Here is a 12,615-nt window from a genome sequence, read left to right on the forward strand (position 1 = left end):
AACACACTGAGCCCAGTCAGCCTCAGTAAAACTTCTGCCAGCATTCTGAGCCTGAAACTATTTGTGGGAATGAATCTGGGGAGGGAGCACCACACTCAGCTTCCTTCCATCCCAGCCACAGTGGTCTGGGCACAGGGAAGCAGAACAAGGAAGGGCTTTGTGCTGGCACGCAGCTGCCTCTGCAGGGACCTGCTGGAGAGGGGTGATGCCAACATTTCCTCAAGGCAGTGGAGGCTGTTTGGGCATTACACAGCAACAGTCTGCTCCTTCTGCACTCTGCTCCTTCCTGCTACAGCTGGCAGTGAGCCCCAAGGAATTCCTGGCACAAAGAGGCAACCATGGTTTTACCCTACCCCACAGCAAGATGGGGTCATGCTCAGCAGTGGGTTTAGCCCACAGCTGGCCACAGCAGTGGCTCCTGGTGCCAGGAAACCTGCTGGAGATTTGGCCAGGTGCTGCCTGTGGCTCTCCTGGCCAGAGAACACACTGAGAAGAGCATGAAATGGCCCATGTGTGATGACTGTGAACACTGGAGGAGCCCATTTCTGATCCAGCCCTAATATGATGGACCAAAGCAGGAGTCAACACAGCAACCAGCTCCCAGAGAGGTCTCAGCACAAAAGGGATGTGAGGGTAGGATAGTCACAGTGGCAGGCAGGACAGGGGATTTCCATCATTCCCATCCACGTGTCTGAGCTGCTCTTTAAGGCAGACCCCTCCTCTGTGCATGTTTTCCTTTATAACCTTTAATTTAAAACCATTGCCAAGCATGTATGTATGTATTTATCTGTAAGTGATGCTCTGAACAGAAGGATTCAGTTGTTAAGAAAACATAGAGTATGAAACCAGAATGGTCAAGCTTTTGCTGGTTCTTCCCAGCTGGTCAAACAGAGTCAGCTTTCTTCCTGAATTCCCAGCACACATGCATGCAAGCAGGATTCATTTTAAAACCAAAACCAAAGATGCAAACAATTATAGAATTTTTTTGTTCTTTGCTTTCTTGCAACATCTCTTATTTTATTTTTTTTTTCAGGTCTTTTGCCTATTCTGTAACCGGATGTAATGCAGAAGGAAAGCCATTTCTAAGACAGATTTTAGGATGCGGAATAAATCTCAGAAGGTTTTTTCCCTCCAGCAACCATTTGCTGTGACCCCAGATAAGATTTTCATTGTAATTATAGCTATCGTAGAAGCCCATAAAAATGACAAATTGTCCACTCTAACCCTTTCAAAGGCATAACTCCCTTTTGCTTTTCTTGGAGTTACAAAGCCGTGCAGCTTCAAACAAACAAACTTCAAAACAAACTTGCAGGAACACATGCCATTCTTGCACTTGTCATGAAATGCAGTGACCACCCACACTCACCCCCCAGCTACTTCAGCCCTTAGAAGAACCCTTGAGAGGACTTAGAAGGAAGTCTGGGACTTGTGTGGTTATGGAGTTGGCAAAGAAAACACTTCCTTATAGATACTATCTGCTGGGCTCATATCTTGCTCTTACAGAACCAACACATGTCCTGTTACAGGAGAAATGTGAGAAATTAGCTGAAATCAGTCTTTCATATCTTTAAAGACCCATGATGCCAAATTGAGCGTGGATTCAGGCTGGCATAAATCCAAGAAAACAATCCCACTGCCCATCCCTGCAGTAGCCAAGCATGCAGCCTGCCTTGCTGTCATGGGCATTTTGAAAAGCAAGTGTGGAACCCCTGAGGGGCTCCAGGCTTTGAAGGATGACAGTGAGATCAAACTGAGCAGGTGTTCAGCTTTGGCTTCACGTTTAAAAAAAACTCCCAGAAAATATGCTGGGAAGGCAAGGAATGTCTCTTATGTGCTATAGGCACAGAATAAATGTTTCTGGCCAAACAAACATTTGACTATTAAGAGAAAAGGTGGGGTGTGTGCAGATCTGCATCTGGATGGACCTCGAGGCTACGCAGATGACAGGCACACAGAAAACTCAACAGAAAGGTAGAGCAATAAACACGCACTGGACGCTGCAGAAAAACTGAGTGATTCCTGCCAGTTGCCAATCTAGCAGGCTTTAAGAAATCCCATGGAAAAACACCTTGCAGAAGACCACACTGTTTGGAGCCAGATAGGGAGCCTGCAAGACTTCTGCTTCTCTCACATGTTTGCTTAGCACAAGTCAGTATTCAGCCCTAGACTCACACTACCTCTTAGCTTTGCTGTGGGGTTATAGTAAAACATACCTAGAAAAGACTTTTTCCACAGTTTAGCAGCCTTTTTATTTAATCAGAGTTTGCTCAGCAGCTAGTGCAAGAGCTCCTTTGGAAGTTACTGTTTGCTGCTTATGACTCAGATACTGTGCTCTGCCAGGCTGTAATCTCCCACCACGTGGATTTTCCTTATTAATGAAGTGTTGTGTCCACGGGATTTCAGAGGTTTTAATTAATTTTGTATTCATGATAAGCGTGCAGTAGGAAGGAATGGCGTTTGCATGTACATCGGGTCTTGAAAACGTACTTATGAGAAGTGGCAGGTTTTGACAAGCACTAAGGGAAATGTCATCACTCACTGCTCTTTTGTAGTTTGCTGTGGCTTTGTCACTGCTTGAGCTGGGGGGTTAAACAGCCTCACTGCCTACCAGGGCTCAGAAAAGTGTGGAAAGAAGTTCAGCGAGTACTTTCTTTCAAATGCAGTGGGTGAGGAGCTGCCTGTCAGAGCAAGTATTATTCAAGCAATAGCAGTGTCAGCATAGTCAGTTTGGGGCAAAGATTCAAGCACAGATACTAATCTTTGTGATCCAGGCAAGTGAGGGAACTCCTCATGATTTCTCCTTTTGCTTCCTGATATCCACCAAATAATAAACTTCACGACTTAAAAAACAGACCAGGTTAACTTCTTTTCTAAAACACATCTCCAAAATATTAGTAGTTTAAGCATACTGGCCTCCAAAATATTAGTAGTTTAAGCATACTGGCCTCTTCTGCCATACCTATAACTTCTCCTACACTCTTATTGTCATGTATTACATACCTTGCTAATGAAAGCTCTCAGAGAGGCAAACACATGCTTAAGAGCTGCTTCTGACTGCCCATTTTTGAGGAAAGCCAGATGAATATCAAAAACCTTCTTCATAAGTGGATTGTGGCCATCGTTGCTTAAAAGCTGGGTCTGTAAAGCAATGAGAGGATTTACTTCACAGAAATGTTGTGCCTGAAGCTGGAAATAACAAGAGATAGTTTTGCATAATTAATCACATCAATTCTTAAGCCAGATAAAGAACAGGGCCTTCAGTAAAAGCCCAACCAATAAAATGTGACAATCACTACAAACCTACAGTAGTTAGTCAGAGCCTATTTTTATAGCAGAGAATAAACCAAAAATATTTTATCACTTTTGCATCACTAATTCCAAAATGTAAGTCAATAACCTGTACAACTTTCACTGGTTGCCTAGTCATTTTATATAAAACATGCTGTTAACAACATAACTATCACACTGCTTTTTTTTCCATTTCTTTTTATTTGCCTATTTGACTATCACATTTTTTTCACTGGATAGATTCATAGCTGTAGGAAACCAGTACACTTCCCTTGTTCCCTGCAAATTTTGCATCTTCTGGAGATATGGTAAAATGGAGCTACTTTTCTTTTGACACCTTGTGGACACCTTGTCACAGGGTAAGTTTAGGATCCAGACTTTTAAACTGAGCTCATTTGCTCTGGCAGCAAGAGCAACACCAGCCCTGCTGCTGCAGCACAGGGCCCACTTCTGTGCAGGAACATCCTGTGACCATAAAAGCGAAGCAGAAGCCCATTAAAGCGGAAGGGAATCCAGTCCATCCTGTGGTTTGAAAATCACATTGTTTTGCAGCTCAGTCATATTCAAAAAGAGGCAACTGAGAAAGTCAAGCAAGTTTTAACCCTTGCCTGAAAATCCTTTTGCTGCTGCCAAACTTCTAAGTAGTAATTTGGTGTATTCACCAAACTTCTAAGTAGTAATTTGGTGTATTCACCAGAATGGCTTTTTGGCTCTGCAACAGAAGCAGAGGCTACGATGACATTTCTCTTCATGTTGTTCAATCTATCTGAAAAGGAATTCTTTATCGTGCTTGCTCTCAAATCCAGAGTTGTTCTTGTGACATTATGCAGACACGTTGCTACACATAAGATTCCTCTGACTACACTTCAGGAAGAGCACTTCTGGAACAGTATTTCAATATTCTGCTGCCAGTCTGGTGTTCTCTTCACCACAGAGGCTTTGGTTTTTGTAGATGGCAATGACTGCCAGAACCGTGAATCATAATATGAAGGGAAAGTACTGGTTCTGTTTGCACTGGTAACCACAGTTGGAAGGCCTCAGCCCCAGAGACATTTATGTGCAGGGATTCAAAGAAATTTGAGACTTGCTTCTAGGAATTCACGTCAGAAAAGAGTGACCATTCTAAAAATGCTGGACCTTCATTTCCCTTTCTTCTAGTACTCCTTTCTACATGATGTACATTTCCTCTTATTCTATTTTTGTAATGTTTACAGTCATGGTATAACATCTTGCAGTTTTGAAGAAATGGCAAGACTGCATAAGGGCATAATTACTCTAAGACCCTGTGAAACACTCAGTGTTTTGGAAAATAAACAAGCTGCAAACAATTTGCTTTTGTAAAGCCTTCCATACTCTTCTGCTCTAGGAGAACGGGTCACCAAAATCCACACACATACAGAAATACAGCACACTTTTCTACAACATTTTTGATTTCAGTGCTGACCTTGAAACTCTGAGTGAAAAAAGAGATGGTGTCTAGGACAGTCAGGCACACTTCGGTGGCAATATTGCCCTCCAGTAACGCCTGGTGCACAATATCTGCTTCTGAGGTGCCTGCATCTGTGGGCAGAGAGAAAATCAGGAAGAAACAGTGTTCAATACTCCAACTCCAACAAGATCTAAATGCTGATATAGAGAAAGTTCTTCCCTTGCACTTCACTTGGTTTGAGAGGTCAAGCAAGAATATCAAGATGCTGAATTTGCTAGCTCCATTCAGAGAAGCTGCCTCAGCCTGGTGCCAAGAGAGAAAGCCATTATCAGTATTACCCCTTAATATCACTGTCTTTAAAGCCAGACAGAGAATGAGGTGTCCAAGTTGTCTCCACGAAGGGGAAACAGCAAAGCGCTTCAATTGGACAAAATTCACCCACATGGAAAGGCTTAGAGCAAATCCTGGCACAGGTCTGTGCAGGGCAGCTCTCCTGCCTGCCCTGCTCACTACCCAAACCAAGGTGTTGCCTGCACACACACTCAGCCAAGAAGTTGAGCCAAAAGGAAAAAGTCACAGAAGTCCTAAGTCACAGAAGTGATTTTAAGGGGATTGGCTTAAAACAACACCCCCACCCATCTAGGAGTGTTGCAGGGAGGAGTGGTGACCGCTGCAACTCCGTAGAGTTTGAGTATTCTGAGGCGACAAGCAGCAAGTGGAAAACGGCTGCACGGAGTTTTCGTCATGCTAACGCTCCATGGACCCATCCTACCCTGCTGTACGTACTGTGGTTGAGTGTGAAGGAAGTCTCCAAGCTGCCCAGATGCTGGAGCCGCACCCCGGCTCTGCTGCGGAGCGCTGGCATCGTCTGGGATTTCCTGTCTGCTGCCGTGTGCTTGGATAACCAGGCATCGTGCACCCTGCAAGGGGAAGCAGACACTGCGGGTTTGGACCAGCAGGAACAGCCACACCACGATAAGATTACATGAGGCACCAGGACGGAGACCTCCTCCCTCCAACACACTCATCTGGTTTGTCCTGGACAATCCCAGTGGGACTGACCAGGCTAGGACGATGGCGCCTGCTCCAGATGGCCCTAAAGCTACTGCCAGAGCAGTGCTGCTGCTCAGGAAGCAGGGAGGGAGCTGTGACTCGTGTCTCACCTGCAGCCGGCTGGGGGGGACACCGCCAACCTGCGCTCGCCTGGGCCTGGGGATCGCATGCAGGAGCTGGAGGGGAGGGAAGGGGCGGGGTGCTGAGATGTGGGGCTCCTGCTCACAGCACGGTGCTGAGCAGAGCCCCAGCCCCATGGGCATCCTGCCAGCTGGGGTTTGCCCAGTGTGGGCGAGCATGTGCCCTTCCTGCCCTGGCTGTGGCAGGGAGCACCGGGACGGCCCCCGCACCCTGGCACCTGATGGAGGAACGCAGTACCTGGCAATATTCCTCTTCCCCACGTATCTGAAGTGAAATAAACACACCCTGAGAAGAAAGTAAAATATGTATCTGTTAGAGATCCTGCAGATCTGGAACGATCCAGAACATTTAAAATTTACCCTGTCCTGGCCTGCAGACACACTCCTCTGTGCACGAGGGTTTGGGTCTGTATTTACAAGTCACTTGACCTCACACTCGTGGTTTCCAAACCCAGTGGCACAGCCCTGTCTTCTCACCCATCTCTTCCACCAAACCCACTGCAATGTGGAGGCTGTGCTGTGAGCCCTGCTCGTTCACACATGGTGGGACACAGCCCAGACCGAGCACAGGGCACTGCCACTTTACTTCACTTGGTTTTCCTCAGAGGGAGAGCATTTCACTACAACTGGACAGACACCCCTAGCGTTGCACAGAGCAGTGAGTGCACTGTGGCCTCCTCATTAGCCAGTACTGACCATGTGAAGGTGCAGTGTTTGAATAGCCACCTCATGATACTCACTCCAGAAGCACAAGGACATTGATCAGCTCCTGGGGGGAGAATTTGTTCCAATAAGCTAAAAGAGTATCTGAAAGAAAAAGAAAAGCAGTGCACTAAGATTTAAAATCTCAAAGAGGGACCTTACAGACCAAAACAGCCAGTGATGGTCCCTTGTGTTTCTGGCTGCCCCCAGCGAGCAGGAGTCACCAACCAACCTTCAGAGATCATCTTCACAATGTAGAGGTAGCACATCAGAAGCGTCCGGATCTCAAACTGGTCCAGCCGGCTGCAGTGTGACACACTGCTCCTCATGGAACTTCTGCGGACCTGTTGGGACACAGATGTGACATGGAGGACCATGGCCCCGGGTCCCTGGGCTGTGCCCAAGCAGAGTGTGGGGACAGACACTGGGCAGCGTGGGCACAGCAAACCCGGCACACACCAGATGTGCTGCCACTCCTCCTGCCCCCCAACTTGAGCACCCCACAGCACCACGTTTTGGAGACAGCTCATCCTTTGGGGTTGCTGCTGATCCCGCCTGGAAATCCCGGACACATGACTGAACGGTTCTCTGCCCAGAAAAACAAATGTCTGGGCAGGGAATGAGGTCTTATCCAGCAAAACACACAACAGTCTGATTTCACTTCCCCTGCTCTCTGCAGCATCTAAACTCCCAGACGTTTTTAAAGACAGTTCTTGTAACAAAAGAGTTCCTTGGCTATCACAGTTTAAAGCAAGAATCTAACTTTCTGTTAAAGACATACACTTCAAAACAAAATGTCAGTTATTAAAAAAGGAGGAAATTTCAGCTTAAGACTTTTTTTTAACTCCCGATTTTTGGAAGTGTTCTGGTTTTCCTCCTACTTAGTGATTTAGGCAAAATAAATGAAATCCTATTCGTGAGTCAATTTATGTGGGAAAGTCTTGAGCACTGTGTGGTGGGAAACATGACTTTTAAGGTTATATCAGTTTTATTTTGGATTCTCTGTGTTCGCCCTAGCCGTATCCTCCAACAAATGGACACAATTAAGCCCAAAGCAGGACACTTCTCCTAAAACTGTGCGTCAGATGTTTGTAGAGTGATCCACAGATCTTATTTGCTGTTTATTTTGGGACAAGCTGTGGATGTGAGTCATAATAATTCAGAAATAAACAATCATTTTAGAGTTGGAGATGTGTGCTATAGCCAGAGCTTTGCTATTGACCATGCCAAACTATCAAGTTAGCACAAAACTCACTCCAGGGCAACAGCCAATGAGCAACTTGTCAGCCTCTGCAGAGCAGCACTAAGCTGGGCCCCTTCACATGGCATTGCTTTTACGTGGTTTTGTGGATATTGCATTTCCTAACAGACAGGCATTTTTCATCAGCTCTGAAAAGTGTACCTTCAAGGGCACAGAGGAGGAAGTCTGGCCATGGGGGAAGAGCTGAGCTGCAAATGATATTGCTTTCTGCAAACCCCACGAGCAACACTGAAGCACATGCTCAGGGCTTTGCTGAACAGTTTGATAGCCAAGTGTTTGGCTATACTTGGTCTTGTAGCTCTGTGATTTATGAAGGAGAGCTTGCAAGGCCCCACCTCTGCTAAGCATGTTAGGACGCAGCCAGGAGCCCAGATTATCTTTGCCTCGCAAGGGCCAAACTTTTTGAAGATGCATCAATGATTCACGCCAACCCAGGCGTTTGGAAAGCACCTTGAGGAAAACCAGGGGTTGGATTGCACAAATACCTGATTTCCATGTGTGCAATCTGCCAAGAGGGAAGGTACACCCTGTCCCAATAGTGGGGTCAGAGCTCTTTGTGGAGTGACCGCACTCACCTTCTGCAAGTTTGGGCCTGTGGTTATTGGCCTGTGTGCTGTTTTATCATCAAACAGCTCATCTTAAATCAGCAGTCCCTGCCAATCTCACATCAAAGTGCTTTGTTTCCTAGATATGCATGGAAACCAGTTCTCAGCACCGTACACTGCTCTCTGGCCAGGCTCAGACCCATCCACACACAGGAAGCATGTCTGAGTATGGATAAATGTACCATGGGAGCAGAGATTTTCCACACAGATTTTGCCTTTCATCTTTAACAAGTAATTTGTCAGCAGTTCTATTTTTGTCTCAGGGATGTTTGAAGAGGGAAAGCATACCAGACCAGTGACTCTGACCTCCTCTGTTAAACATCAATCTGTTTGTTTCCAAACAGAGATATCTATAAGCTGGCTTTGGAGAGCGTTGACACAGGGGACTCCTTTCGCCTCCCCCTTATTTAACATATCCCACAGACTGCTGCAGTGAGAGTGTTTTTTTCCAGCTCCTGATACATTACATTTTCGCTCTGATCCGGGGAACTGGTTGCCCCCTCCGAGTTCAGGGATCCTTTTGAGTCCTCTCGCTTTATTGCATGGCCATTTGGAAGGGCTGCTCCACAGGCTGAAAAAAATAAAACCCAGACCCCACAGTTAAGCCCTTTGTACCAGCACTTGTCGCTGCAGCACAGACAGAGAGTGGAAGGCACAATTCAGACAGCACTGGTGGGGCTTGGCAAAGCCCCATGTCAAAAGCTGTAAAAAGGACAAATCTGGAAAGGACAGTTGGGGTGGCACCACCGCCATGGAAAAGCATGCAGACTCTGTGAGGTCTTTCAGGAGATGACTGTTTTGGGTTTGGCGTAATGGGGTTTGGGTTTTTCGGGCTGCTAACAGTTGTGTTAAAAATAAACGGGACCGCTAAAATTTAGAAAAATTAAATTTACCTGGATCTTTGTCTGCAATCAGGCTGGATCTATTTGAGGGGGATGGAAAACTGCATATGAATTCATCCCTGGATGCCTGTAAAGCAATATAAGGTTTTTGTGATCAAAAGAAGGTAACACCTACTCTCTTACAGAAGAGAATAATGCAATACAAAAAGGCAAAGTAGAGCAGTTATTAAAAACAACACAGTAGAAAACAAAAATCAATATATTTTCTTCCATAACAAAGAAACAAAGACTTGAGGAGGATTAGAAAGAATAGCAGAACATATTAAAGTCACAACAGTGTTTTTTTTCCATTTTGTTTTTCATCTTTTGAATTGAAATTTTGAATTGTTTTTCTCAGATGTCTTATTTGTTTTTCTTTTGCCCCAAACAAGGAGGCAAGTCTAGTCTGCAAGGCTAAGGCCACTTGGGAACCACAACCTTACAACTCTGAGGCAACTCCCCATAACAGCTGCTGAAGTCCAAGGCTGAGTCCTCTGTCAACTTGTTGCACTTGGAGGGATTTACCTCACCTCAGGACACTACACATACTGTACAGAAACATGTTAAACATGTTAAAAAAGGGAGAGACCTTGTACCCAGTTCTGCAGACAGAACTAAGTCACAGAAAAGCCAAATTAAAAGAAACAAGCACCTTACCGGCCCGTGGGGAGTGGAAAAACACATTTATTTCTAAAGCTGAGCCCGGCTGCAGGCAGTGGAAGTTGCACAGGGGGTGTGTGGGGACAACAGGACAGAAGAGGGGGCAAAGAGGCATCACTGGGCATTACTCACAGGGCTGGAGGCGGATGCACAGGAATAAAGTGCCTCACGACTGGCCACGCGCTGGAGGTTCTCCAGGAGCACCCCAAAGAGTGGCAGGTACAGCTGGGCAATTTTTGCCTGCTGGTTCTGAAAACAGGGAGAAAAACATAGGTAAAAGCCCAGGTTTCCAATGGAGTCAAAAAGGAAACTCTTGAGCCAAAACACATGTACATATATATGTACTGACATGCTGTATGTGGTGTCTTGAGGACATCTGTCGGTTTGGCTTCTCATCTCCAGTTCTAGAGCTGCCAGGGAGGTTTTACCCATCTAGCAACAAGCTTGGGGCACTCGGGGATTTTGGAGGTTAAGTAAAGTAACATTTCCAGTCATACAGGATGTGTGACAAACTAAATCCTGGATTTCCTAACTCTTTGACTGCTACTTGGTGTACATAGCTTGATTTTTAAGTACAACACCTATGAGTAATGGAAGAGAAACATTTGCTCCATGCCTGGTGCTGGCTATTGCTTCCCATAGGGAATTCTCCACAGTAAATGTTTCTAGTGAAAACAGTTTGTAGGAACAGATTAATTTGGATTAAGTGATACATATCAAAAATGGTCTGCTTGACATTTTCTAAATGGAGGGCTCTTTTACAATTATTTTTTGTTAAACATTTATTATTATTCTGGATTTGACAGAAAAGTTACCAAAAAAAAAAAAAAAAAGGAAAGAAATTTAAGGCTTGTAAATTGAATGGAACATTTTGAATGATAAAAGAATCCATTTTTTTCTCGTGATTCAGTATGACAAAAGATAAAAGAAATCTTGAAAACACTCATGGGTTGAGAAAACCTCTTGGCCATTGCTAGAGATGACGTCTCCTTGGCTGGAGCGAGACTGTGCCAATAGACCCTGCCACACTCAGCCTGTCCTGCCCGTGATGTGATTTTTTGCTCTGGTGTCTCTGGACACCAGCTGAGCATCCTGCCCCAGGCTCCAGACAGTTTCCTGGTCACACAGCCTGGAGCACAACACATGTACAAATACCCCATGGGACAACTGTAAGACAGGTGGAGTTTCTGGGGAGTCAGGGAGAGTGTTGCACACTGAGAGGGCAAACAGCCCCCGAGTTAGTGTGAGGGGTTCCAGGCACCCAGAAGTGCAGGAACAGGCTGCCTCTGACCCAGCCTTGGCAGGGAGCTGCCAAATCTCTCCTGAAATATCAAGTCTTGCCAGCTGCCATGGACTGCAGTTTTGTTTCCAGGCAGTGTAATCACCATGGATGCTCACTGCAGAGAAAAGCAAGCCCACCTCCCGCTCAGCCCTTCAAACAGGCAGAGAAAGGAGGGAAGAGGAGCTGGCTCTGGGCCCATTTGGGCCACTCCTCCCACCCTTCATGCCAGGAAGCTGTCCATGTCCCCGATACAGCTCAGCAACGCAGCATATCAGGAGCCATTTGAGGACCTAAACTCTAAACAGTCGTGTTATCAAGCTAGAACAAGGACAGGTAGTGTCTGCACAGGTAGATGGGCACTTTTGAGGGCCTTTCTTTCAGCAGGGAGCAGCATCAAGATAAAACAAGCCCATCTCCAGGCTCTTTGAGCATTACCACACTCTGAGCCTATGCCTGAAGAACGCCGTCAGCTACACAGCGGAAATTCAGCATCTCATGAGAACTGAGATCCTCTCCTCTGAGTCACTAATTAGGAAAACATGCAGCTGACTTGTAACAGAGATCAGTTCTGTTTCCTGATTATAGCATATTAATGCAGGATATGAATTTAAGCCCAAGACCAGAACATCACTGATGTTGCCTAATTTTGTTGAACAACCTCTTTGCTAATGACACTTTCAAGTTCCTTAATGGTTTAGGGCTTTATTATCTAAATACTCAGGATGAATAAGGGGGCTGCAGTTATCTGACTGCATTATTTTTGTTCCTAGATAGTTTCTCAGAGCTATTACTGTTATATCATAACTATCAGTTATTTACAACAATTTCCTAAAAAGTAATGAGTCTACCCTTGGTGCACCACGCAATATTTAAAAGTCTGATGAGTGCGTTTTTTTCATAAAATTCAACATTATGTTAAAAAGACAACAAAACAGGCCTGACCTTGTGCTGGTATCTGTTGTCAAAGGCATGCTTGATTAAGAGGTTTTTCAAAACTGAGATGGCTGTATATCTGATATCATAGTTGTCCTGCAAGGCAACAGAAGCTTCTCTAAGAAGCATCCCCACCAGGAAATGGTGCTTGCAATAGTCGTCAGTTAAACTGTACTCGAGATTTACATCTGAAAGAAACAGCAAGGCAACAGTTAAGGGAAATGTTGAGAAAAAGGTCACTTAACCTACTACAGTCCTCCAGAAGGGTTCATCTCTCTCTCCTGCAGTGTACTGATCTTTCAGTAACACCTGAACTGAATATACAGTTTTCTCCACCACTAAGCTAAGTCATATCAAATAACTTGGCATCTTCCAGTTCAG

At 45.4% G+C, this 12,615-nt stretch overlaps 1 protein-coding gene across 7 annotated transcripts in view; it reads right to left on the bottom strand.

The window, feature by feature from the left end:
* DOCK11 (dedicator of cytokinesis 11) overlaps positions 1 to 12,615 on the bottom strand; it is a 78,708-nt gene that overhangs the window by 16,664 nt on the left and 49,429 nt on the right. For 5 of the 7 annotated variants that reach the window (XM_027899033.1, XM_027898989.1, XM_027899005.1 and 2 more), the window contains 11 exons: positions 12,244 to 12,422; positions 10,152 to 10,268; positions 9,372 to 9,447; positions 8,946 to 9,049; positions 6,845 to 6,956; positions 6,651 to 6,717; positions 6,149 to 6,196; positions 5,881 to 5,946; positions 5,504 to 5,637; positions 4,733 to 4,848; positions 3,001 to 3,138 (listed from right to left, as the gene is read on the bottom strand). In XM_027899033.1, the coding sequence (XP_027754834.1) occupies positions 3,001 to 3,138; positions 4,733 to 4,848; positions 5,504 to 5,637; positions 5,881 to 5,946; positions 6,149 to 6,196; positions 6,651 to 6,717; positions 6,845 to 6,956; positions 8,946 to 9,049; positions 9,372 to 9,447; positions 10,152 to 10,268; positions 12,244 to 12,422 (1,157 nt within the window). The remainder of the gene's footprint in view (positions 1 to 3,000; positions 3,139 to 4,732; positions 4,849 to 5,503; positions 5,638 to 5,880; positions 5,947 to 6,148; positions 6,197 to 6,650; positions 6,718 to 6,844; positions 6,957 to 8,945; positions 9,050 to 9,371; positions 9,448 to 10,151; positions 10,269 to 12,243; positions 12,423 to 12,615) is intronic. The other 2 variants (XM_027899023.1, XM_027899015.1) reach the window with 1 other exon arrangement.

Source organism: Empidonax traillii, unplaced genomic scaffold (genome assembly GCF_003031625.1).
Source record: "Empidonax traillii isolate 1590-97213 ecotype Southwest subspecies unplaced genomic scaffold, ASM303162v1 scaffold20:size5563877, whole genome shotgun sequence".
Taxonomy (NCBI): Eukaryota; Metazoa; Chordata; class Aves; order Passeriformes; family Tyrannidae; genus Empidonax; species Empidonax traillii.